The sequence below is a fragment of the Salvelinus namaycush genome, unplaced genomic scaffold, assembly GCF_016432855.1.
Source record: "Salvelinus namaycush isolate Seneca unplaced genomic scaffold, SaNama_1.0 Scaffold1317, whole genome shotgun sequence".
NCBI classification, from domain to species: domain Eukaryota; kingdom Metazoa; phylum Chordata; class Actinopteri; order Salmoniformes; family Salmonidae; genus Salvelinus; species Salvelinus namaycush.
Genome location: NW_024058028.1, coordinates 24,988 through 50,696, shown reverse-complemented (window position 1 = coordinate 50,696; position 25,709 = coordinate 24,988). Strand labels below are relative to the sequence as shown.

At 46.0% G+C, this 25,709-nt stretch overlaps 1 protein-coding gene across 1 annotated transcript in view; it reads right to left on the bottom strand.

Moving 5' to 3' along the window:
* Positions 1 to 25,709, bottom strand: part of LOC120036364 (sodium bicarbonate transporter-like protein 11) — a gene marked incomplete at its 5' end in the record, with an annotated part of 57,578 nt that overhangs the window by 17,553 nt on the left and 14,316 nt on the right. Inside the window, 5 exons of the mRNA XM_038982839.1 lie at positions 229 to 361; positions 6,088 to 6,201; positions 6,328 to 6,453; positions 14,974 to 15,058; positions 24,091 to 24,315. Of these exons, the coding sequence (XP_038838767.1) occupies positions 229 to 361; positions 6,088 to 6,201; positions 6,328 to 6,453; positions 14,974 to 15,058; positions 24,091 to 24,315 (683 nt within the window). The remainder of the gene's footprint in view (positions 1 to 228; positions 362 to 6,087; positions 6,202 to 6,327; positions 6,454 to 14,973; positions 15,059 to 24,090; positions 24,316 to 25,709) is intronic.

The following is a 25,709-nucleotide window of genomic DNA, read 5'->3' as shown; positions in this document are numbered from 1 at the left end:
TACGTGGTAAATTGTAGACATGGTATGAAGGGGATAATCAACTCGGGGCTCTATGCGTTCTCTGGAAAATAATGCAACTCAGTGGAAGGGTAGTTCCATTCTGCTAGCACGTCGTGGAACACACCATGTCATTCTTTATTTTCCATGGAACTCATAGCCCCTCGTTGATTACTTATTTATAGTCATATATGAACAGGAATACAGTATAATATTCAGTACATAGAGTACCTTTTGAACAGCTTCATGAGCAGGGAGACGTTGAAGATGCCTCCCAGGATGAGGAAGAGGGAGTTCCAGAGACCGATGCAGGCGTAGAACGCTGTAAAGTCCAGGTCATAGTCATCACAGAGACCACGGATCACTGTAGACAGACAGAGAATTATATTTCTTAATGATCAGGGAGAGAGAAGACTTTATTAGTCAACACAAGACAGAAATATGTCTTCTGTTGTACCCAAACCCTGTGATATACACACATTAGTTGAAGAGAGTAAAGGGCAGCTGTAGTGCAACACCCAATGAGAAGTTTAAGGGTGAAAGTTGATGGTTCAAGCAGGTGCTGGCCATCTTCCCTAACCTTGATAGACAGTTTCTGGCAATGCATCATTGCTCTCGCTTACGTTGCCCCACGGTCGGGGATATCCAAGACCATGACCTTGAGACTACTGCAGCCCCCGTGGGTAGCCAGCCCCCGTGGGTAGCCAGACAGGAAAGTGAAGGGATGTGAAGACAGTGGTAGGACTACCGTAGGATTCAACTAGCCGTGAGACCAAACCCCAGGCTCAGCTACAGACATGTCTGACGGTGCCAGACAAATATCACTCTAGTGTTACCAACATTATACAGCAACAAAACCTGGTGACTTCATTTGAACAGCGAAACAACCAGCACCAAATCATGGGTTTCCTCAGACAAACAACTGTTTAACCACCATTGGTTTCCTCAGACAAACAACTGTTTAACCATCATGGGTTTCCTCAGACAAACAACTGTTTAACCATCATGGGTTTCCTCAGACAAACAACTGTTTAACCATCATGGGTTTCCTCAGACAAACAACTGTTTAACCATCATGGGTTTCCTCAGACAAACAACTGTTTAACCACCATTGGTTTCCTCAGACAAACAACTGTTTAACCATCATGGGTTTCCTCAGACAAACAACTGTTTAACCACCAGACAATCTCAGGATAATAGTCACACACACGCACACACACACACACACACACACACACACACACACACACACACACACACACACACACACACACACACACACACACACACACACACACACACACACACACACACACACACACACACACACACACACACACACACACAGCTCAGTCAGTCGGTATTGAGAAAAATTCAAACATCAGACAGCCTCTAAACAAACATACACTATATTAAAACTCCATCAGAGGCAGCAGATGTTAATGGTGCTCCGTTCCTCAGACGGCGAGGTAGAGGAGCAGACGGCGAGGTGGAGGGGCAGACGGCGAGGTGGAGGGGCAGACGGCGAGGTGGAGGGCAGACGGAGACAAATATAGAGGATACAAGGCTCAGAGAAACACCTGAAGAAGAGGAGAGAGACCTACTACTGATGAATTAGAGGAGAGAGAGACCTACCACTGATGAAGAAGAGGAGAGAGAGAGACCTACCACTGATGAAGAGGAGAGAGAGAGACCTACCACTGATGATGAGGAGAGAGAGAGACCTACCACTGATGATGAGGAGAGAGAGACCTACCACTGATGAAGAAGAGGAGAGAGAGAGACCTACCACTGATGATGAGGAGAGAGAGAGACCTACCACTGATGAAGAGCAGAGACCTACCACTTATGTAGAAGAAGAGAGAAACCTACTACTGACGAATAAGAAGAGAGTAAGACCATCACTGATGAAGAAGAGTAGAGAGATTACCACTAATGAAGAAGAGGCGAGAGATCTACCACTGATGAAGAAGAGAGAAACATACCACTGATGAAGAAGGAGAGAGAGAGACCTACCACTGATGAAGATGAGAGAGACCTACCACTGATGTAGAAGAAGAGAAAGAGTCCTGCAAATGATGAATAAGAAGAGAGACCTACCACTGATGAAGAAGAGGAAAGAGACTTACCACTGATGTAGAAGAGAGAGAGACCTAACATTGATGAAGAAGAGAGAGTGACCTACCACTGATGAAGAAGAGAGAGAGACCAACCACTGATGAAGAAGAAAGAGATCTACCAATAATGAAGAAGAGGAGAGAGACCTACTACTGATGTAGAAGAAGAGAGAGACCAACCACTGATGAAGAAGAAGAAAGACCTACCGCTGATGAAGACGAGAAACCCACCACTGATGAAGAAGAAGAGAGAGACCTACTACTGATGAAGAAGAAGAGAGTAAGGCCAACCACTGATGAAGAAGAGAGAGATCTACTACTGATGAAGAAGAAGAGAGTAAGACCAACCACTGATGAAGAAGAGAGAGATCTACCACTGATGAAGAAGCGTAGAGAAACCTACCACTAATGAAGAAGAAGAGAGACATACTACTGATGAAGAAGAGAGAGCAACCTACCACTGATGAAGAAGGAGAGAGCGTTGAAGGAGAGAGCAACCACTGATGAAGAGGAGAGAGACTTACCACTGAAGAAGAGAGAGACATACCACTGAGGAAGAAGAGAGAGACCTACCACTGATGAAAAAGAGGAGAAAGACCTACCACTGTCGTGGAAGAGAAGAGAGACCTACCACTGATGTAGAAGAGAGAGAGACCTACCACTGATGGAGAAGAGAGAGTGACCTACCACTGATGTAGAAGAGAGAGAGACCTACCACTGATGAAGAAGAGAGAGAGACCAACCACTGATGAAGAAGAGAGAGAGACTTACCACTGATGTAGAAGAGAGAGAGACCTACCACTGATGAAGAAGAGAGAGAGACCTACCACTGATGATGAAGAAGAGAGACCTACTACTGATGTAGAAGAAGAGGAGAGAGACCTACCACTGATGAAGAAGAGAGAGTGACCTACCACTGATGAAGAAGGAGAGAGACCAACCACTGATGAAGAGAGATACTTACCACTGAAGAAGAGAGACCTACCACTGATGAAGACGAACAGAGTAAGACCAACCACTGATGAAGAAGAGAGAGCTCTACCACTGACGAAGAAGAAGAGAGTAAGACCAACCACTGATGAAGAAGAGAGAGATCTACCACTGATGAAGAAGCGTAGAGAAACCTACCACTAATGAAGAAGAAGAGAGACCTACTACTGATGAAGAAGAGAGACCTACCACTGATGAAGAAGAAGAGAGTAAGACCAACCACTGATGAAGAAGAAGAGAGTAAGACCTACTACTGATGAAGAAGAAGAGAGTAAGACCAACCACTGATGAAGAAGAAGATAGTAAGACCAACCGCTGATGAAGAAGAGAGAGATCTACCACTGATGAAGAAGCGTAGAGAAACCTACCACTAATGAAGAAGAAGAGAGACCTACTACTGATGAAGACGAGAGAGCGCCCTACCACTGATGAAGAAGGAGAGAGCGTTGAAGGAGAGAGCAACCACTGATGAAGAGGAGAGAGACTTACCACTGAAGAAAAGAGAGATCTACCACTGATGAAGAAGAGAGAGACCTACCACTGATGAAGAAGAGCGAGACCTACCACTGATGAAGAAGCATAGAGAGACCTACCACTGATGAAGAAGAAGAGAGACCTACTACTGATGTAGAAGAAGAGGAGAGAGACCTACCACTGATGAAGAAGAGAGAGCAACCTGCACCTGATGAAGAAGAAGAGTGACCTACCACTGATGAAGAAGAAGAGAAACACCAACCACTGATGAAGAAGAAGAGAGACCTACGACTGATAAAGAAGAAGAGAAATACCTTCCACTGATAAAGAAGAGAGACCTACTACTGATGAAGAAGAGAGACCTACCACTGATGAAGAAGAAGAAGAGAGGCCTACCACTGATGAAGAAGAAGAGATAGGCCTACCACTGATGAAGAAGAAGAGAGAGGCCTACCACTGATGAAGAAGAGAAGAGAGACCTACCACTGACGAAGAAGAAGAGAGAGGTCTACCACTGATGAAGAAGAAGAAAGACCTACCGCTGATGAAGATGAGAAACCCACCACTGATGAAGAAGAAGAGAGAGACCTACTACTGATGAAGAAGAAGAGAGTAAGGCCAACCACTGATGAAGAAGAGAGAGATCTACTACTGATGAAGAAGAAGAGAGTAAGACCAACCACTGATGAAGAAGAGAGAGATCTACCACTGATGAAGAAGCGTAGAGAAACCTACCACTAATGAAGAAGAAGAGAGACATACTACTGATGAAGAAGAGAGAGCAACCTACCACTGATGAAGAAGGAGAGAGCGTTGAAGGAGAGAGCAACCACTGATGAAGAGGAGAGAGACTTACCACTGAAGAAGAGAGAGACATACCACTGAGGAAGAAGAGAGAGACCTACCACTGATGAAAAAGAGGAGAAAGACCTACCACTGTCGTGGAAGAGAAGAGAGACCTACCACTGATGTAGAAGAGAGAGAGACCTACCACTGATGGAGAAGAGAGAGTGACCTACCACTGATGTAGAAGAGAGAGAGACCTACCACTGATGAAGAAGAGAGAGAGACCAACCACTGATGAAGAAGAGAGAGAGACTTACCACTGATGTAGAAGAGAGAGAGACCTACCACTGATGAAGAAGAGAGAGAGACCTACCACTGATGATGAAGAAGAGAGACCTACTACTGATGTAGAAGAAGAGGAGAGAGACCTACCACTGATGAAGAAGAGAGAGTGACCTACCACTGATGAAGAAGGAGAGAGACCAACCACTGATGAAGAGAGATACTTACCACTGAAGAAGAGAGACCTACCACTGATGAAGACGAACAGAGTAAGACCAACCACTGATGAAGAAGAGAGAGCTCTACCACTGACGAAGAAGAAGAGAGTAAGACCAACCACTGATGAAGAAGAGAGAGATCTACCACTGATGAAGAAGCGTAGAGAAACCTACCACTAATGAAGAAGAAGAGAGACCTACTACTGATGAAGAAGAGAGACCTACCACTGATGAAGAAGAAGAGAGTAAGACCAACCACTGATGAAGAAGAAGAGAGTAAGACCTACTACTGATGAAGAAGAAGAGAGTAAGACCAACCACTGATGAAGAAGAAGATAGTAAGACCAACCGCTGATGAAGAAGAGAGAGATCTACCACTGATGAAGAAGCGTAGAGAAACCTACCACTAATGAAGAAGAAGAGAGACCTACTACTGATGAAGACGAGAGAGCGCCCTACCACTGATGAAGAAGGAGAGAGCGTTGAAGGAGAGAGCAACCACTGATGAAGAGGAGAGAGACTTACCACTGAAGAAAAGAGAGATCTACCACTGATGAAGAAGAGAGAGACCTACCACTGATGAAGAAGAGCGAGACCTACCACTGATGAAGAAGCATAGAGAGACCTACCACTGATGAAGAAGAAGAGAGACCTACTACTGATGTAGAAGAAGAGGAGAGAGACCTACCACTGATGAAGAAGAGAGAGCAACCTGCACCTGATGAAGAAGAAGAGTGACCTACCACTGATGAAGAAGAAGAGAAACACCAACCACTGATGAAGAAGAAGAGAGACCTACGACTGATAAAGAAGAAGAGAAATACCTTCCACTGATGAAGAAGAGAGACCTACTACTGATGAAGAAGAGAGACCTACCACTGATGAAGAAGAAGAAGAGAGGCCTACCACTGATGAAGAAGAAGAGATAGGCCTACCACTGATGAAGAAGAAGAGAGAGGCCTACCACTGATGAAGAAGAGAAGAGAGACCTACCACTGACGAAGAAGAAGAGAGAGGTCTACCACTGATGAAGAAGAGAGAGGTCTACCACTGATGAAGAAGAGGAGAGAGGTCTACCACTGATGAAGAAGAAGAGAGAGGTCCTACCACTGATGAAGAAGAGGAGAGAGGCCTACCACTGATGAAGAAGAAGAGAGAGGCCTACCACTGATGAAGAAGAGGAGAGAGGTCTACCACTGATGAAGAAGAGGAGAGAGACCTACCACTGATGAAGATGGCCAGAGGAGCTGTGGTCAGAGGGATGACCAACGGTGACCCAGCGAAAAGAGAATAGATGAGCCCTCCTATACTTTGGCCGATAATGGTCTTCTGGACATCTGAAAAGACACACACACAGTCAGGTGTGTGTGTGTGTGTGTGTGTGTGTGTGTGTGTGTGTGTGTGTGTGTGTGTGTGTGTGTGTGTGTGTGTGTGTGTGTGTGTGTGTGTGTGTGTGCGTATACCAATCTCGCCCCGTGTTCTCTCATCGTTGAGTGAGCCGAAAGCGATGGCAGGGAGGAGGATAGCAATGTACAGGAAGACAGCTGTTGTCACGTACTTCAGTACAGTCTTATTACTGCCTACTACACCTGGGGAGAGAGGGAGGAGGCAGAGAGGATAGAGGGAGGAGGATAGGAGAGTAGAGGAGGAGAAGGAGGAAGGGAGGAGGAGGAGAGAGGGAGGAGGCAGAGAGGAGAGGAGGAGGATAGGAGAGTAGAGGAGGAGAAGGAGGAAGGGAGGAGGAGGAGAGAGGGAGGAGGCAGAGAGGATAGAGGGAGGAGGATAGGAGAGTAGAGGAGGAGAAGGAGGAAGGGAGGAGGAGGAGAGAGGGAGGAGGCAGAGAGGAGAGGAGGAGGATAGGAGAGTAGAGGAGGAGAAGGAGGAAGGGAGGAGGAGGAGAGAGGGAGGAGGCAGAGAGGATAGAGGGAGGAGGATAGGAGAGTAGAGGAGGAGAAGGAGGAAGGGAGGAGGAGGATGATAGAGGGAGGATGATAGAGGGAGGAGGATAGGAGAGTAGAGGAGGAGAAGGAGGAAGGGAGGAGGAGGAGAGAGGGAGGAGGAGGAAGATAGAGGGAGGAGGATAGAGGGAGGAGGATAGAGGGAGGAGAAGAAGAGAGGGAGGAGGCAGAGAGGAGAGGAGGAGGATAGGAGAGTAGAGGAGGAGAAGGAGGAAGGGAGGAGGAGGAGAGAGGGAGGAGGCAGAGAGGAGAGGAGGAGGATAGGAGAGTAGAGGAGGAGAAGGAGGAAAGGGAGGAGGAGGATGATAGAGGGAGGAGGATAGAGGGAGGAGGATAGAGGGAGGATGATAGAGGGAGGATGATAGAGGGTGGATGATAGAGGGTGGATGATAGAGGGAGGAGGATAGAGGGAGGAGGATAGAGGGAGGAGGATAGAGGGAGGAGGATAGAGGGAGGAGATAGAGGGAGGAGGATAGAGGGAGGAGGATGATAGAGGGAGGAGGATGATAGAGGGAGGAGGATAGAGGGAGGAGGATAGAGGGAGGAGGATAGAGGGAGAGGGATAGAGGGAGGATGATAGAGGGAGGAGGATGATAGAGGGAGGAGGATAGAGGGAGGATGATAGAGGGAGGAGGATAGAGGGAGGAGGATAGAGGGAGGAGGACAGAGGGAGGAGGATAGAGGGAGGAGTATAGAGGGAGGAGGACAGAGGGAGGAGGATAGAGGGAGGATGATAGAGGGAGGAGTATAGAGGGAGGATGATAGAGGAAGGATGATAGAGGGAGGATGATAGAGGGAGGATGATAGAGGGAGGATGATAGAGGGAGGAAGATAGAGGGAGAGGGATAGAGGGAGGAGGATAGAGGGAGGATGATAGAGGGAGGAGGATAGAGGAAGGATGATAGAGGGAGGATGATAGAGGGAGGTTGATAGAGGGAGGAGGATAGAGGGAGGAGGATGATATAGGGAGGAGGATAGAGGAAGGATGATAGAGGGAGGATGATAGAGGGAGGATGATAGAGGGAGGAGGATAGAGGGAGGATGTGAGAAGGAGGAGGTGAGAGGGAGGAGAAGAAGAGAGGGAGGAGAGGGGGAGGAGGAGAAAAATAGAGGGAGGATAGGATGAGAGGAAGAGGAGGAGGAGGAGGAGGAGGAGAGAGGGAGGAGGAGGCTAGGTGTCAACTCAAACACTCAATAAACATACTTGCTTCAATTACCCTGATTACTAAAACACAGTAACATACTGATGTTCTGTCTAGAATGGAGTTTATACACAGTAACATACTGATGTTCTATCTGGAATGGAGTTTATACACAGTAACATACTGATGTTCTATCTGGAATGGAGTTTATACACAGTAACATACTGATGTTCTGTCTAGAATGGAGTTTATACACAGTAACATACTGATGTTCTATCTAGAATGGAGTTTATACACAGTAACATACTGATGTTCTGTCTAGAATGGAGTTTATACACAGTAACATACTGATGTTCTATCTAGAATGGAGTTTATACACAGTAACAAACTGATGTTCTGTCTAGAATGGAGTTTATACACAGTAACATACTGATGTTCTGTCTAGAATGGAGTTTATACACAGTAACATACTGATGTTCTGTCTGGAATGGAGTTTATACACAGTAACATACTGATGTTCTGTCTAGAATGGAGTTTATACACAGTAACATACTGATGTTCTGTCTAGAATGGAGTTTATACACAGTAACATACTGATGTTCTATCTGGAATGGAGTTTATACACAGTAACATACTGATGTTCTATCTGGAATGGAGTTTATACACAGTAACATACTGATGTTCTGTCTAGAATGGAGTTTATACACAGTAACATACTGATGTTCTGTCTGGAATGGAGTTTATACACAGTAACATACTGATGTTCTGTCTAGAATGGAGTTTATACACAGTAACATACTGATGTTCTGTCTAGAATGGAGTTTATACACAGTAACATACTGATGTTCTATCTGGAATGGAGTTTATACACAGTAACATACTGATGTTCTATCTGGAATGGAGTTTATACACAGTAACATACTGATGTTCTATCTAGAATGGAGTTTATACACAGTAACATACTGATGTTCTGTCTAGAATGGAGTTTATACACAGTAACATACTGATGTTCTATCTAGAATGGAGTTTATACACAGTAACATACTGATGTTCTATCTAGAATGTCTAGAATGGAGTTTATACACAGTAACATACTGATGTTCTATCTAGAATGTCTAGAATGGAGTTTATACACAGTAACATACTGATGTTCTATCTAGAATGTCTAGAATGGAGTTTATACACAGTAACATACTGATGTTCTGTCTAGAATGGAGTTTATACACAGTAACATACTGATGTTCTGTCTAGAATGGAGTTTATACACAGTAACATACTGATGTTGTCACGATCGTCGAAGGGAGAGAGATTGGACCAAGGCGCAGCGCGTGAAAAATACATCTTCTCTTTATTTTAAGAAGAAAAATGAAACAAAACAACAAACAGACGACCGTGAAGCTATAAATCCAGATAGTGCTGACACAACCACTACACATAGACACAGACAATTACCCACAAAAACCTAGTGCCTATGGCTGCCTTAAATATGGCTCCCAATCAGAGACAATTAATGACATCTGTCTCTGATTGAGAACCTGTAACGTTCCTCGGATGAGGAGGAGCATGGATCAGACCAACACGCAGCGAGGTATGTAGACATAATGAATTTATTAGACACGACGAACACTGACACGAACTAATACTTGAATATTACAAAATAACAAACAAACAACGTAGACTGACCTGAACATGCAAACTACATATCACGAAGCACACATGAACAGGAAAGAACGAACGAACGAGACGAGACAGTACCGTGTGGTGCAAAAAACACAGACACAGCGACAATCACCCACAAACAAACAGTGTGAAAACACCTACCTTAATATGGCTCTCAATCAGAGGAAATGAAAACCACCTGCCTCTAATTGAGAGCCATATCAGGTCACCCTAAACCAACATAGAAACAGAAAACATAGACTGCCCACCCAAACTCACGTCCTGACCAACTAACACATACAAAAACTAACAGAAAACAGGTCAGGAACGTGACAGAACCCTTCAGGCAACCATAGACACAGCTAGACTTCTATACTAAACATAAACCCAACTACTCTAATAAACCCCCTTACTTACAACCACCCTAGACACTACAAAAAACACATCCATTCACCATGTCACACCCTGACCTAACTAAAATAATAAATGAAAACAAAGATAACTAAGGCCAGGGTGTGACAGATGTTCTGTCTAGAATGGAGTTTATACACAGTAACATACTGATGTTCTGTCTAGAATGGAGTTTATACACAGTAACATACTGATGTTCTGTCTAGAATGGAGTTTATACACAGTAACATACTGATGTTCTATCTAGAATGGAGTTTATACACAGTAACATACTGATGTTCTGTCTAGAATGGAGTTTATACACAGTAACATACTGATGTTCTGTCTAGAATGGAGTTTATACACAGTAACATACTGATGTTCTATCTAGAATGTCTAGAATGGAGTTTATACACAGTAACATACTGATGTTCTATCTAGAATGTCTAGAATGGAGTTTATACACAGTAACATACTGATGTTCTGTCTAGAATGGAGTTTATACACAGTAACATACTGATGTTCTGTCTAGAATGGAGTTTATACACAGTAACATACTGATGTTCTATCTAGAATGGAGTTTATACACAGTAACATACTGATGTTGTCACGATCGTCGAAGGGAGAGAGATTGGACCAAGGCGCAGCGCGTGAAAAATACATCTTCTCTTTATTTTAAGAAGAAAAATGAAACAAAACAACAAACAGACGACCGTGAAGCTATAAATCCAGATAGTGCTGACACAACCACTACACATAGACACAGACAATTACCCACAAAAACCTAGTGCCTATGGCTGCCTTAAATATGGCTCCCAATCAGAGACAATTAATGACATCTGTCTCTGATTGAGAACCTGTAACGTTCCTCGGATGAGGAGGAGCATGGATCAGACCAACACGCAGCGAGGTATGTAGACATAATGAATTTATTAGACACGACGAACACTGACACGAACTAATACTTGAATATTACAAAATAACAAACAAACAACGTAGACTGACCTGAACATGCAAACTACATATCACGAAGCACACATGAACAGGAAAGAACGAACGAACGAGACGAGACAGTACCGTGTGGTGCAAAAAACACAGACACAGCGACAATCACCCACAAACAAACAGTGTGAAAACACCTACCTTAATATGGCTCTCAATCAGAGGAAATGAAAACCACCTGCCTCTAATTGAGAGCCATATCAGGTCACCCTAAACCAACATAGAAACAGAAAACATAGACTGCCCACCCAAACTCACGTCCTGACCAACTAACACATACAAAAACTAACAGAAAACAGGTCAGGAACGTGACAGAACCCTTCAGGCAACCATAGACACAGCTAGACTTCTATACTAAACATAAACCCAACTACTCTAATAAACCCCCTTACTTACAACCACCCTAGACACTACAAAAAACACATACATTCACCATGTCACACCCTGACCTAACTAAAATAATAAATGAAAACAAAGATAACTAAGGCCAGGGTGTGACAGATGTTCTGTCTAGAATGGAGTTTATACACAGTAACATACTGATGTTCTGTCTAGAATGGAGTTTATACACAGTAACATACTGATGTTCTGTCTAGAATGGAGTTTATACACAGTAACATACTGATGTTCTATCTAGAATGGAGTTTATACACAGTAACATACTGATGTTCTGTCTAGAATGGAGTTTATACACAGTAACATACTGATGTTCTGTCTAGAATGGAGTTTATACACAGTAACATACTGATGTTCTATCTAGAATGTCTAGAATGGAGTTTATACACAGTAACATACTGATGTTCTATCTAGAATGTCTAGAATGGAGTTTATACACAGTAACATACTGATGTTCTATCTAGAATGTCTAGAATGGAGTTTATACACAGTAACATACTGATGTTCTGTCTAGAATGGAGTTTATACACAGTAACATACTGATGTTGTCACGATCGTCGAAGGGAGAGAGATTGGACCAAGGCGCAGCGCGTGAAAAATACATCTTCTCTTTATTTTAAGAAGAAAAATGAAACAAAACAACAAACAGACGACCGTGAAGCTATAAATCCAGATAGTGCTGACACAACCACTACACATAGACACAGACAATTACCCACAAAAACCTAGTGCCTATGGCTGCCTTAAATATGGCTCCCAATCAGAGACAATTAATGACATCTGTCTCTGATTGAGAACCTGTAACGTTCCTCGGATGAGGAGGAGCATGGATCAGACCAACACGCAGCGAGGTATGTAGACATAATGAATTTATTAGACACGACGAACACTGACACGAACTAATACTTGAATATTACAAAATAACAAACAAACAACGTAGACTGACCTGAACATGCAAACTACATATCACGAAGCACACATGAACAGGAAAGAACGAACGAACGAGACGAGACAGTACCGTGTGGTGCAAAAAACACAGACACAGCGACAATCACCCACAAACAAACAGTGTGAAAACACCTACCTTAATATGGCTCTCAATCAGAGGAAATGAAAACCACCTGCCTCTAATTGAGAGCCATATCAGGTCACCCTTAAACCAACATAGAAACAGAAAACATAGACTGCCCACCCAAACTCACGTCCTGACCAACTAACACATACAAAAACTAACAGAAAACAGGTCAGGAACGTGACAGAACCCTTCAGGCAACCATAGACACAGCTAGACTTCTATACTAAACATAAACCCAACTACTCTAATAAACCCCCTTACTTACAACCACCCTAGACACTACAAAAAACACATACATTCACCATGTCACACCCTGACCTAACTAAAATAATAAATGAAAACAAAGATAACTAAGGCCAGGGTGTGACAGATGTTCTGTCTAGAATGGAGTTTATACACAGTAACATACTGATGTTCTGTCTAGAATGGAGTTTATACACAGTAACATACTGATGTTCTGTCTAGAATGGAGTTTATACACAGTAACATACTGATGTTCTGTCTAGAATGGAGTTTATACACAGTAACATACTGATGTTCTGTCTAGAATGGAGTTTATACACAGTAACATACTGATGTTCTATCTAGAATGGAGTTTATACACAGTAACATACTGATGTTCTATCTAGAATGTCTAGAATGGAGTTTATACACAGTAACATACTGATGTTCTATCTAGAATGTCTAGAATGGAGTTTATACACAGTAACATACTGATGTTCTGTCTAGAATGGAGTTTATACACAGTAACATACTGATGTTCTGTCTAGAATGGAGTTTATACACAGTAACATACTGATGTTGTCACGATCGTCGAAGGGAGAGAGATTGGACCAAGGCGCAGCGCGTGAAAAATACATCTTCTCTTTATTTTAAGAAGAAAAATGAAACAAAACAACAAACAGACGACCGTGAAGCTATAAATCCAGATAGTGCTGACACAACCACTACACATAGACACAGACAATTACCCACAAAAACCTAGTGCCTATGGCTGCCTTAAATATGGCTCCCAATCAGAGACAATTAATGACATCTGTCTCTGATTGAGAACCTGTAACGTTCCTCGGATGAGGAGGAGCATGGATCAGACCAACACGCAGCGAGGTATGTAGACATAATGAATTTATTAGACACGACGAACACTGACACGAACTAATACTTGAATATTACAAAATAACAAACAAACAACGTAGACTGACCTGAACATGCAAACTACATATCACGAAGCACACATGAACAGGAAAGAACGAACGAACGAGACGAGACAGTACCGTGTGGTGCAAAAAACACAGACACAGCGACAATCACCCACAAACAAACAGTGTGAAAACACCTACCTTAATATGGCTCTCAATCAGAGGAAATGAAAACCACCTGCCTCTAATTGAGAGCCATATCAGGTCACCCTAAACCAACATAGAAACAGAAAACATAGACTGCCCACCCAAACTCACGTCCTGACCAACTAACACATACAAAAACTAACAGAAAACAGGTCAGGAACGTGACAGAACCCTTCAGGCAACCATAGACACAGCTAGACTTCTATACTAAACATAAACCCAACTACTCTAATAAACCCCCTTACTTACAACCACCCTAGACACTACAAAAAACACATACATTCACCATGTCACACCCTGACCTAACTAAAATAATAAATGAAAACAAAGATAACTAAGGCCAGGGTGTGACAGATGTTCTGTCTAGAATGGAGTTTATACACAGTAACATACTGATGTTCTGTCTAGAATGGAGTTTATACACAGTAACATACTGATGTTCTGTCTAGAATGGAGTTTATACACAGTAACATACTGATGTTCTGTCTAGAATGGAGTTTATACACAGTAACATACTGATGTTCTGTCTAGAATGGAGTTTATACACAGTAACATACTGATGTTCTGTCTAGAATGGAGTTTATACACAGTAACATACTGATGTTCTATCTAGAATGGAGTTTATACACAGTAACATACTGATGTTCTGTCTAGAATGTCTAGAATGGAGTTTATACACAGTAACATACTGATGTTCTATCTAGAATGGAGTTTATACACAGTAACATACTGATGTTCTGTCTAGAATGGAGTTTATACACAGTAACATACTGATGTTCTGTCTAGAATGGAGTTTATACACAGTAACATACTGATGTTCTGTCTAGAATGGAGTTTATACACAGTAACATACTGATGTTCTGTCTAGAATGGAGTTTATACACAGTAACATACTGATGTTCTGTCTAGAATGGAGTTTATACACAGTAACAAACTGATGTTCTATCTAGAATGTCTAGAATGGAGTTTATACACAGTAACATACTGATGTTCTGTCTAGAATGGAGTTTATACACAGTAACATACTGATGTTCTATCTGGAATGGAGTTGACAAAATGTGAGAATAATACTGATAGTGGGAAACAGAGCACCACTGAGGTGTTGGCAGAAAGAGCTGATTATCATAGGAGTTTAGCCCACCATCTGTAAAGTCTGAAGAGTAAAGTGGCAGTCTGCGACACAGGTCTTCATAAATCCCCCGCCCGGGCCTGAAGAAGTCTTTACACTGGAGAAACACAGGAGGGTTACAAATAAAAGGCAAAAGCACCATCAAACAATTTCTAAATGAACCTATGTTTACAGGTGAAGACTTTTATATCTATATTTTAAATAAAAGTCGCAAAGAGATAAGAGAACTTAGTGGGAAAATCACTCCAGCCCCTTAATCTTGTCACGCTGGTATAAGGGATCAGGAGACAGGCGCAGGAATGCATAATAGAGGGTTTTATTTCCCAAATTACAGCGTGCCGTATAAAGGCACGAGGACAAAGACAAAAACCAACACGTAAACAAAACACAGGGTTGAAACCCAAACAAAAGAGCGAGGAGTACCCCGAATAAATACACTGGGCGAGACCCGTAACATACACGCACACAATGATACCACGTGGGGACGAGACCCGTAACATACACAATGATACCACGCGGGGACGAGACCCGTAACACACACAATGATCCCACGCGGGGACGAGACCCGTAACACACACAATGATACCACGCGGGGACGAGACCCGTAACACACACAATGATACCACGCGGGGACGAGACCCGTAACACACACAATGATACCACGCGGGACGAGACCCGTAACACACACAATGATACCACGCGGGGACGAGACCCGTAACACACACAATGATACCACGCGGGGACGAGACCCGTAACATACACAATGATACCACGCGGGGACGAGACCCGTAACACACACAATGATACCACGCGGGGACGAGACCCGTAACACACACAATGATACCACGCGGGGACGAGACCCGTAACACACACAATGATACCACGCGGGGACGAGACCCGTAACACACACAATGATACCACGCGGGGACGAGACCCGTAACACACACAATGATACCACGCGGGGACGAGACCCGTAACATACACAATGATACCACGCGGGGACGAGACCCGTAACACACACAATGATACCACGTGGGGACGAGACCCGTAACACACACAATGATACCACGCGGGGACGAGACCCGTAACATACACAATGATACCACGCGGGGACGAGACCCGTAACACACACAATGATACCACGCGGGGACGAGACCCGTAACACACACAATGATACCACGCGGGGACGAGACCCGTAACACACACAATGATACCACGCGGGGACGAGACCCGTAACACACACAATGATACCACGCGGGGACGAGACCCGTAACACACAGAATGATACCACGCGGGGACGAGACCCGTAACACACACAATGATACCACGCGGGGACGAGACCCGTAACATACACAATGATACCACGCGGGGACGAGACCCGTAACACACACAATGATACCACGCGGGGACGAGACCCGTAACACACACAATGATACCACGCGGGGACGAGACCCGTAACACACACAATGATACCACGCGGGGACGAGACCCGTAACACACACAATGATACCACGCGGGGACGAGACCCGTAACATACACAATGATACCACGCGGGGACGAGACCCGTAACACACACAATGATACCACGCGGGGACGAGACCCGTAACATACACAATGATACCACGCGGGGACGAGACCCGTAACACACACAATGATACCACGCGGGGACGAGACCCGTAACATACACAATGATACCACGCGGGGACGAGACCCGTAACACACACAATGATACCACGCGGGGACGAGACCCGTAACATCTGCACAATACAAGCGACACAAAACCCAAAACAACACAGCACAGGTACTCACACTACCAATGGACATTGGAACAATAATCGACAGCCCAATGGTGAACAAAGAGCACATTTATACACAATCGGTGGGAATGAGAACCAGGTGTGCATAATAACAGTTCCGGAGGGATCCGTGACAATTCCTGTATTAAGACTATTGTTATGTCCAGGGTTGGGTAGGTCCCTAATGTAATCCGTTACTCCCTAATCCTGGTTATGTCCAGGGTTGGGTAGGTCCTAATGTAATCCGTTACTCCCTATCCCTGGTTATGTCCAGGGTTGGGTAGGTCCTAATGTAATCCGTTACTCCCTAATCCTGCTTATGTCCAGGGTTGGGTAGGTCCTAATGTAATCCGTTACTCCCTAACCCTGGTTATGTCCAGGGTTGGGTAGGTCCTAATGTAATCCGTTACTCCCTAATCCTGGTTATGTCCAGGGTTGGGTAGGTCCTAATGTAATCCGTTACTCCCTAATCCTGGTTATGTCCAGGGTTGGGTAGGTCCTAATGTAATCCGTTACTCCCTAACCCTGGTTATGTCCAGGCTTGGATAGGTCCTAATGTAATCCGTTACTCCCTAACCCTGGTTATGTCCAGGGTTGGGTAGGTCCTAATGTAATCCGTTACTCCCTAATCCTGGTTATGTCCAGGGTTGGGTAGGTCCTAATTTAATCCGTTACTCCCTATCCCTGGTTATGTCCAGGGTTGGGTAGGTCCTAATGTAATCCGTTACTCCCTAACCCTGGTTATGTCCAGGGTTGGGTAGGTCCTAATGTAATCCGTTACTCCCTAACGCTGGTTATGTCCAGGGTTGGGTAGGTCCTAATGTAATCCGTTACTCCCTAACCCTGGTTATGTCCAGGCTTGGATAGGTCCTAATGTAATCCGTTACTCCCTAACCCTGGTTATGTCCAGGGTTGGGTAGGTCCTAATGTAATCCGTTACTCCCTAACGCTGGTTATGTCCAGGGTTGGGTAGGTCCTAATGTAATCCGTTACTCCCTAACCCTGGTTATGTCCAGGCTTGGATAGGTCCTAATGTAATCCGTTGATTAAACAGCATGATCATTAACCTCAGCCTCCTGAGGTTGAAGAGGCACTATTGCGCCTTCTTCACTATGTTGTCTGTGTTGGTGGACCATTTCAGTTTGTCCGCGATGTGTACGCCGAGGAACTTAAAACTTTCCACCTTCTCGACTGCTGTCCCTTCGATGTGGATAGGGGGGTGTTTGCTGAAGTCTACGATCATCTCCTTTGTTTTGTTGATGTTGACTGAGAGGTTATTTTCCTGACACCACACTCCGAGTGCCCTCACCTCCTCCCTGTAGGCCGTCTCGTTGTTGTTGGTAATCAAGCCCATTACTGTTGTGTCGTCTGCAAACTTGATGATTGAGTTGGAGGCGTGCATGGCCACGCAGTTGTGGGTGAACAAGGAGTACAGGAGGGGGCTGAGCACGCACCCTTGTGGGGCCCCAGTGTTGAGGGTCAGCGGAGTGGAGATGTTGTTTCCTACCTTCACCACCTGGGGGCAGCCCGTCAGGAAGTACAGGACCCAGTTGCACAGGGCAGGGTTGAGACCCAGGGTCTCGAGCTTCATGACGAGTTAATGACGAGTTTGGAGGGTACTATGGTGTTAAATGCTGAGCTGTAGTCAATGAACAGCATTCGTACATAGGTATTCCTCTTGTCCAGATGGGATAGGGCAGTGTGCAGTGTGATGGCAATTGAGTAGTCTGTGGACCTATTGGGATGGTAAGCAAATTGAACTAGGTCTAGAGTGGCAGGTAAGGTGGAGGTGATATGATCCTTGACTAGTCTCTCGAAGCTCTTCATGATGACAGAGGTGAGTACTACGGGGCGATAGTCATTTAGTTCAGTTACCTTAGATTTCTTGGGGACAGGAACAATGGTAGCCATCTTGAAGCATGTGGGGACAACAGACTGGGATAGAGAGAGATTGAATATGTCCGTAAACACACCAGCCAGCTGTTCTGCGCATGCTCTGAGAATGCGGCTAGGGATGCCGTCTGGGCCGGCAGCCTTGCGAGGGTTAACACGTTTAAATGTTTTACTCACGTTGGCCACGGAGAAGGAGATGGGGGGCGCAGTCCTTGTTAGCGGGCTGCGACGATGGCACTGTATTATCCTCAAAGCGGGCAAAGAAGGTGTTTAGTTGTGGCTGTGGCGGTCACCAAATAAGGGGAGAACATTTCTGGTAGCACTGTGACTAGGGCTGTGGCGGTCACCAAATAAGGGGAGAACATTTCTGGTAGCACTGTGACTAGGGCTGTGGCGGTCACCAAATAAGGGGAGAATATTTCTGGTAGCACTGTGACTAGGGCTGTGACGGTCACCAAATAAGGGGAGAACATTTCTGGTAGCACTGTGACTAGGGCTGTGGCGGTCACCAAATAAGGGGAGAACATTTCTGGTAGCACTGTGACTAGGGCTGTGACGGTCACCAAATAAGGGGAGAACATTTCTGGTAGCACTGTGACTAGGGCTGTGGTGGTCACCAAATAAGGGGAGAACATTTCTGGTAGCACTGTGATTAGGGCTGTGACGGTCACCAAATAAGGGGAGAACATTTCTGGTAGCACTGTGACTAGGGCTGTGGTGGTCACCAAATAAGGGGAGAACATTTCTGGTAGCACTGTGACTAGGGCTGTGGCGGTCACCAAATAAGGGGAGAACATTTCTGGTAGCACTGTGACTAGGGCTGTGGTGGTCACCAAATAAGGGGAGAACATTTCTGGTAGCACTGTGACTAGGGCTGTGGCGGTCACCAAATAAGGGGAGAACATTTCTGGTAGCACTGTGATTAGGGCTGTGACGGTCACCAAATAAGGGGAGAACATTTCTGGTAGCACTGTGACTAGGGCTGTGACGGTCACCAAATAAGGGGAGAACATTTCTGCTAGCGCTGTGACTAGGGCTGTGGCGGTCACCAAATAAGGGGAGAACATTTCTGGTAGCACTGTGACTAGGGCTGTGACGGTCACCAAATAAGGGGAGAACATTTCTGGTAGCACTGTGACTAGGGCTGTGACGGTCACCAAATAAGGGGAGAACATTTCTGGTAGCACTGTGACTAGGGCTGTGACGGTCACCAAATAAGGGGAGAACATTTCTGGTAGCACTGTGACTAGGGCTGTGACGGTCACCAAATAAGGGGAGAATATTTCTGGTAGCACTGTGATTAGGGCTGTGACGGTCACCAAATAAGGGGAGAACATTTCTGCTAGCGCTGTGACTAGGGCTGTGACGGTCACCAAATAAGGGGAGAATATTTCTGGTAGCACTGTGACTAGGGCTGTGGCGGTCACCAAATAAGGGGAGAACATTTCTGGTAGCACTGTGACTAGGGCTGTGGCGGTCACCAAATTTAGTCAGCTGGTGATTGTCAAGCAAATAACTGTCTGTCTCACTGGAACCGGGTGAAGGAGGGGTGATCAGTGGTGTCCTTGGTGGTGCTGGTGGAGGCGCTGGAGGAACTCCTCTTCTCTCCCAGCGCTCCATCGACCCCTCGTACCGGGGTAACTGCTCATGCTGACTCTGTTTCTGTCATGGCTGTGGGTAACTGGTGCATGGAATCAGGCGCAAAATACCGGTCGCTCGTAAATAACGGGCGTAATAACGAACCCGGCAAACAATACCAGCCAACAAGTAACGACCTGAACATTATATACAAACATGCACACAAACATGGGGGAAACAGAGGGTTAAATAATGAACATGTAATTGGGGAATAGAAACCAGGTGTGTAGAAAACAAAGACAAAACAAATGGAAAATGAAAAGTGGATCGGCGATGGCTAGAAAGTTGGTGACGTCGACCGCCGAACGCCGCCCGAACAAGGAGAGGGACCGACTTCGGCGGAAGTCGTGACACTCTCCTAATACCTACAGTAGCCCACTGACCCCAGACAGAGAGATAGCCAAGCCCTCCTAATACCTACAGTAGCCCACTGATCCCTCTACATCACAACAGAACTGTATATGATTCACACAGGTTAGGAGAGCTTTGTTCTTCTTTGTTACATTTAAAACGTATTTGGGACTGGGGGGGCAGTATTGAGTAGCTTGGATAAAAAGGTGCCCAGAGTAAACTGCCTGCTACTTAGTCCTAAAAGCTAGAATATGCATATAATTAGTAGATTTGGATAGAAAACACTCTGAGGTTTCTAAAACTGTTTGAATGATGTCTGTGAGTATAACAGAACTCATATGGCAGGCAAAAACCAGGAAGTGGGAAATCTGAGGTTTGTAGTTTTTCAACTCTTTGCCTATCCAAGATACAGTGGAAATGGGGTCATATTGCACTTCTTAAGGCTTCCACTAGATGTCAACAGTCTTTAGAAGCTTATTTGATGCTTCTACTATAAAGGAGGGGGAATGAGAGGGGATTGAGTCAGAGGTCTGGCAGAGTGCCACGAGCTGGTCATGCGCATTCACATGAGAGGTAGCTTGCGTTCCATTGCATTTCTGAAGACAAAGGAATTCTCCGGTTGGAACATTATTGAAGATTTATGATAAAAACATCCTAAAGATTGATTCTATTCTTAGTTTGACATGTTTCTACAAACTGTAATATGACTTTTCGTCTGAACTTTCGCCTGGACCTACCAGCGCGTCATCAGTTTCGATTGTGTACTAAACGCGCAAACAAAAGGAGGTATTTGGACATAAATGATGGACTTTATCGAACAAGTCAAACATTTATTGTGGAACTGGGATTCCTGGGAGTGCATTCTGATGAAGATCATCAAAGGTAAGTGAAGATTTATAATGCTATTTCTGACTTTGTTGACTCCACAACATGGCGGATATCTTTATGGCTTATTTGGGCTCTGAGCGCTGTACTCAGATTTTTGCATGGTGTGCTTTTTTGGTAAAGCTTTTTTGAAATCTGACACAGCGGTTGCATTAAGGAGAAGTTTATCTAAAGTTCCATGTATAACCCTTGTGTTTTCAACAACATTTATGATTAGTATTTCTGTAAATTGATGTGGCTCTCTGCAAAATTACCAGATGTTTTGGAAGCAAAACATTACTGAACGTAACGCGCCAATGTAAACTGAGATTTTTGGATATAAATATGAACTTTATCGAACAAAACATACATGTATTGTGTAACATGAAGCCCTATGAGTATCATCTGATGAATATCATCAAAGGTTAGTAAATAATTTTATCTCTATTCTGATTTTTGTGATTCCTCTCGTTGGCTGGAAAAATGACTGTGTTTTTCTGTGGCTATGTACTGACCTAACATAATCGTTTGGTGTGCTTTCGTCGTAAAGCCTTTTTGAAATCTGACAAGTTGGCTGGATTCACAACAAGTGTAGCTTTAATTTGGTGTATTGCATGTGTGATTTCATGTTTGTTTTTTTATAGTAATTTATTTGAATTTGGCGCTCTGCATTTTCACTGGATGTTGACCATGCAGGACGCTAGCGTCCACATTTCCCAGAGAGGTTAATGAATTCAATGTCTAAGCACACACACACACACACACACACACACACACACACACACACACACACACACACACACACACACACACACACACACACACACACACACACACACACACAGAGAGAGAAAGACACACACACACATACACACACAAAGAGAGAAAGACACACACGAGCAAACATCTTTGCTGACAATCGATGTGGATGCTGAGGAAAGCTCCTCTTGTGGATGGGGGGGTAGGGGTGGGCTCATGCTGAGGAATGCTCCTCTTGTGGATGGGGGGGTAGGGGTGGGCTCATGCTGAGGAATGCTCCTCTTGTGGATGGGGGGGTAGGGGTGGGCTCATGCTGAGGAATGCTCCTCTTGTGGATGGGGGGTAGGGGTGGGCTCATGCTGAGGAATGCTCCTCTTGTGGATGGGGGGTAGGGGTGGGCTCATGCTGAGGAATGCTCCTCTTGTGGATGGGGCGTAGGGGTGTGCTCATGCTGAGGAATGCTCCTCTTGTGGATGGGGGGTAGGGGTGGGCTCATGCTGAGGAATGCTCCTCTTGTGGATGGGGGGTAGGGGTGGGCTCATGCTGAGGAATGCTCCTCTTTTGGATGGGGGGTAGGGGTGGGCTCATGCTGAGGAATGCTCCTCTTTGTGGATGGGGGGTAGGGGTGGGCTCATGCTGAGGAATGGTCCTCTTGTGGATGGGGGGTAGGGGTGGGCTCATGCTGAGGAATGCTCCTCTTGTGGATGGGGGGTAGGTGTGGGCTCATGCTGAGGAATGCTCCTCTTGTGGATGGGGGGTAGGGGTGGGCTCATGCTGAGGAATGCTCCTCTTGTGGATGGGGGGTAGGGGTGGGCTCATGCTGAGGAATGCTCCTCTTGTGGATGGGGGGTAGGGGTAGGCTCATGCTGAGGAATTCTCCTCTTGTAGATGGGGGGTAGGGGTGGGCTCATGCTGAGGAATGCTCCTCTTGTGGATGGGGGGTAGGGGTGGGCTCATGCTGAGGAATGCTCCTCTTTTGGATGGGGGGTAGGGGTGGGCTCATGCTGAGGAATGCTCCTCTTGTGGATGGGGGGGTAGGGGTGGGCTCATGCTGAGGAATGGTCCTCTTGTGGATGGGGGGTAGGGGTGGGCTCATGCTGAGGAATGCTCCTCTTGTGGATGGGGGGTAGGGGTGGGCTCATGCTGAGGAATGCTCCTCTTGTGGATGGGGGGTAGGGGTGGGCTCATGCTGAGGAATGCTCCTCTTGTGGATGGGGGGTAGGGGTGGGCTCATGCTGAGGAATGCTCCTCTTGTGGATGGGGGGTAGGGGTGGGCTCATGCTGAGGAATGCTCCTCTTGTGGATGGGGGGTAGGGGTGGGCTCATGCTGAGGAATGCTCCTCTTGTGGATGGGGGGTAGGGGTGGGCTCATGCTGAGGAATGCTCCTCTTGTGGATGGGGGGTAGGGGTGGGCTCATGCTGAGGAATGCTCCTCTTGTGGATGGGGGGTAGGGGTGGGCTCATGCTTGTAGTGTCATACCCAAGAAGACTTGAGGCTGTAATCGCTGCCAAATGTGCTTCATCAAAGTACTGAGTAAAGGGTCTGAATATTTACAGTACCAGTCAAATGTTTGGACACACCTTCTCATTCAAGGGTTTTTCTTTATTTTTACTATTTTCTACATTGTGGAATAATAGTGAAGACGTCAAAACTATGAAATAACACATATGGAATCATATAGTAACCAAACAAGTGTTAATTTTTTTTTTTGATTCTTCGAAGTAGCCCCCCTTTGCCTTGATGACAGCTTTGCTTTGGAGTAGGGGTGGGCTCATGTCACTTCATGTGCCCAGCTGGGACGCATGTGTTGGGTGTTGGGAGCCTCACCTTGAGTGGCTTGTGGGAGTGTGGGTCAGTCTCCTCCTCTTCTTCCTCCTCCTCCTCCACTGCAGCAGGTTGCTGATTGGCTGCTGTGAGCTGGTGTCGTTGGAACACCAGGGCTTCTTTAAACTCCTCCTGTGTCTTGGTCTCTAGGAGCTTCTGTCTAAATGAGATGTCTGAGAATAACGTCCCAAATGTCCTGCCGAGCTCCATCGCTGTCTTCGTACTCTTCTGTGCAGAGGAGAGGAGATAGAGAGAGCATTATGACTGGCCAAACCAAAAAAACAAACAAGTTGTTTAGTCTGTCTATTGATGAACATATTAGAAGAAGAAGAAGATGAAGGGGAAGAGGAAGAGGAGGAGCAGGAGAAGACTGCGATCAAACAGAGAAGAAGAGACCATATCACACAGCAGGGAGTTATAGCACCACACCTCATCCTCCATCTCCCCCTTGGCTTCCCCCACCTCATCGTCCGTCTCCCCCTTGGCTTCCCCCACCTCATCCTCCGTCTCCCCCTGGCATCCCCCACCTCATCCTCCATCTCCCCCTAGGCTTCCCCCACCTCATCGTCCGTCTCCCCCTTGGCTTCCCCCACCTCATCCTCCGTCTCCCCCTGGCTTCCCTCACCTCATCCTCCGTCTCCCCCTGGTATCCCCCACCTCATCCTCCGTCTCCCCCTTGGCTTCCTCCACCTCATCGTCCGTCTCACCCCTGGCTTCCTCCACCTCATCCTCCGTCTCACCCCTGGCTTCCCCCACCTCATCTTCCGTCTCCCCCTTGGCTTCCTCCACCTCATCGTCCGTCTCACCCCTGGCTTCCCCCACCTCATCCTCCGTCTCACCCCTGGCTTCCCCCACCTTATCCTCCGTCTCACCCCTGGCTTCCCCCACTTCGTCCTCCGTCTCACCCCTGGCTTCCCCCACTTCGTCCTCCGTCTCACCCCTGGCTTCCTCCACCTCATCGTCTGTCTCACCCTTGGCTTCCCCCACCTTATCCTCCCTCTCACCCCTGGCTTCCCCCACTTCGTCCTCCGTCTCACCCCTGGCTTCCCCCACTTCGTCCTCCGTCTCACCCCTGGCCTCCCCCACCTCATCCTCCGTCTCCCCCCTGGCTTCCCCCACCTCATCCTCCGTCTCACCCCTGGCTTCCCCCACCTCATCCTCCGTCTCACCCCTGGCTTCCCCCACCTCATCCTCCGTCTCACCCCTGGCTTCCCCCACTTCGTCCTCCGTCTCACCCCCTGGCTTCCCCCACTTCGTCCTCCGTCTCACCCCTGGCTTCCCCCACCTCATCCTCCGTCTCCCCCTTGGCTTCCCCCACTTCGTCCTCCATCTCACCCCTGGCTTCCCCCACCTCATCCTCCGTCTCACCCCTGGCTTCCCCCACATCATCCTCCGTCAAACATAGGCACCAATGCTTGATAAATAGTGCAAAACAATCGTAAAGGATGAATTGCGTGAATAAATATTTGTGGAAATATATCCATGTAAAAATATATCAACAAGAGTTATTTGTTTAGAAAGAGTTTATAATTCTACAGTCCTATTGGAAGACGTATAGCCTATTTCTACTTCCCTTACAATTAAAACAAAATTAAGAAGAAGCAAGAGAGAGAGAGAGAGAG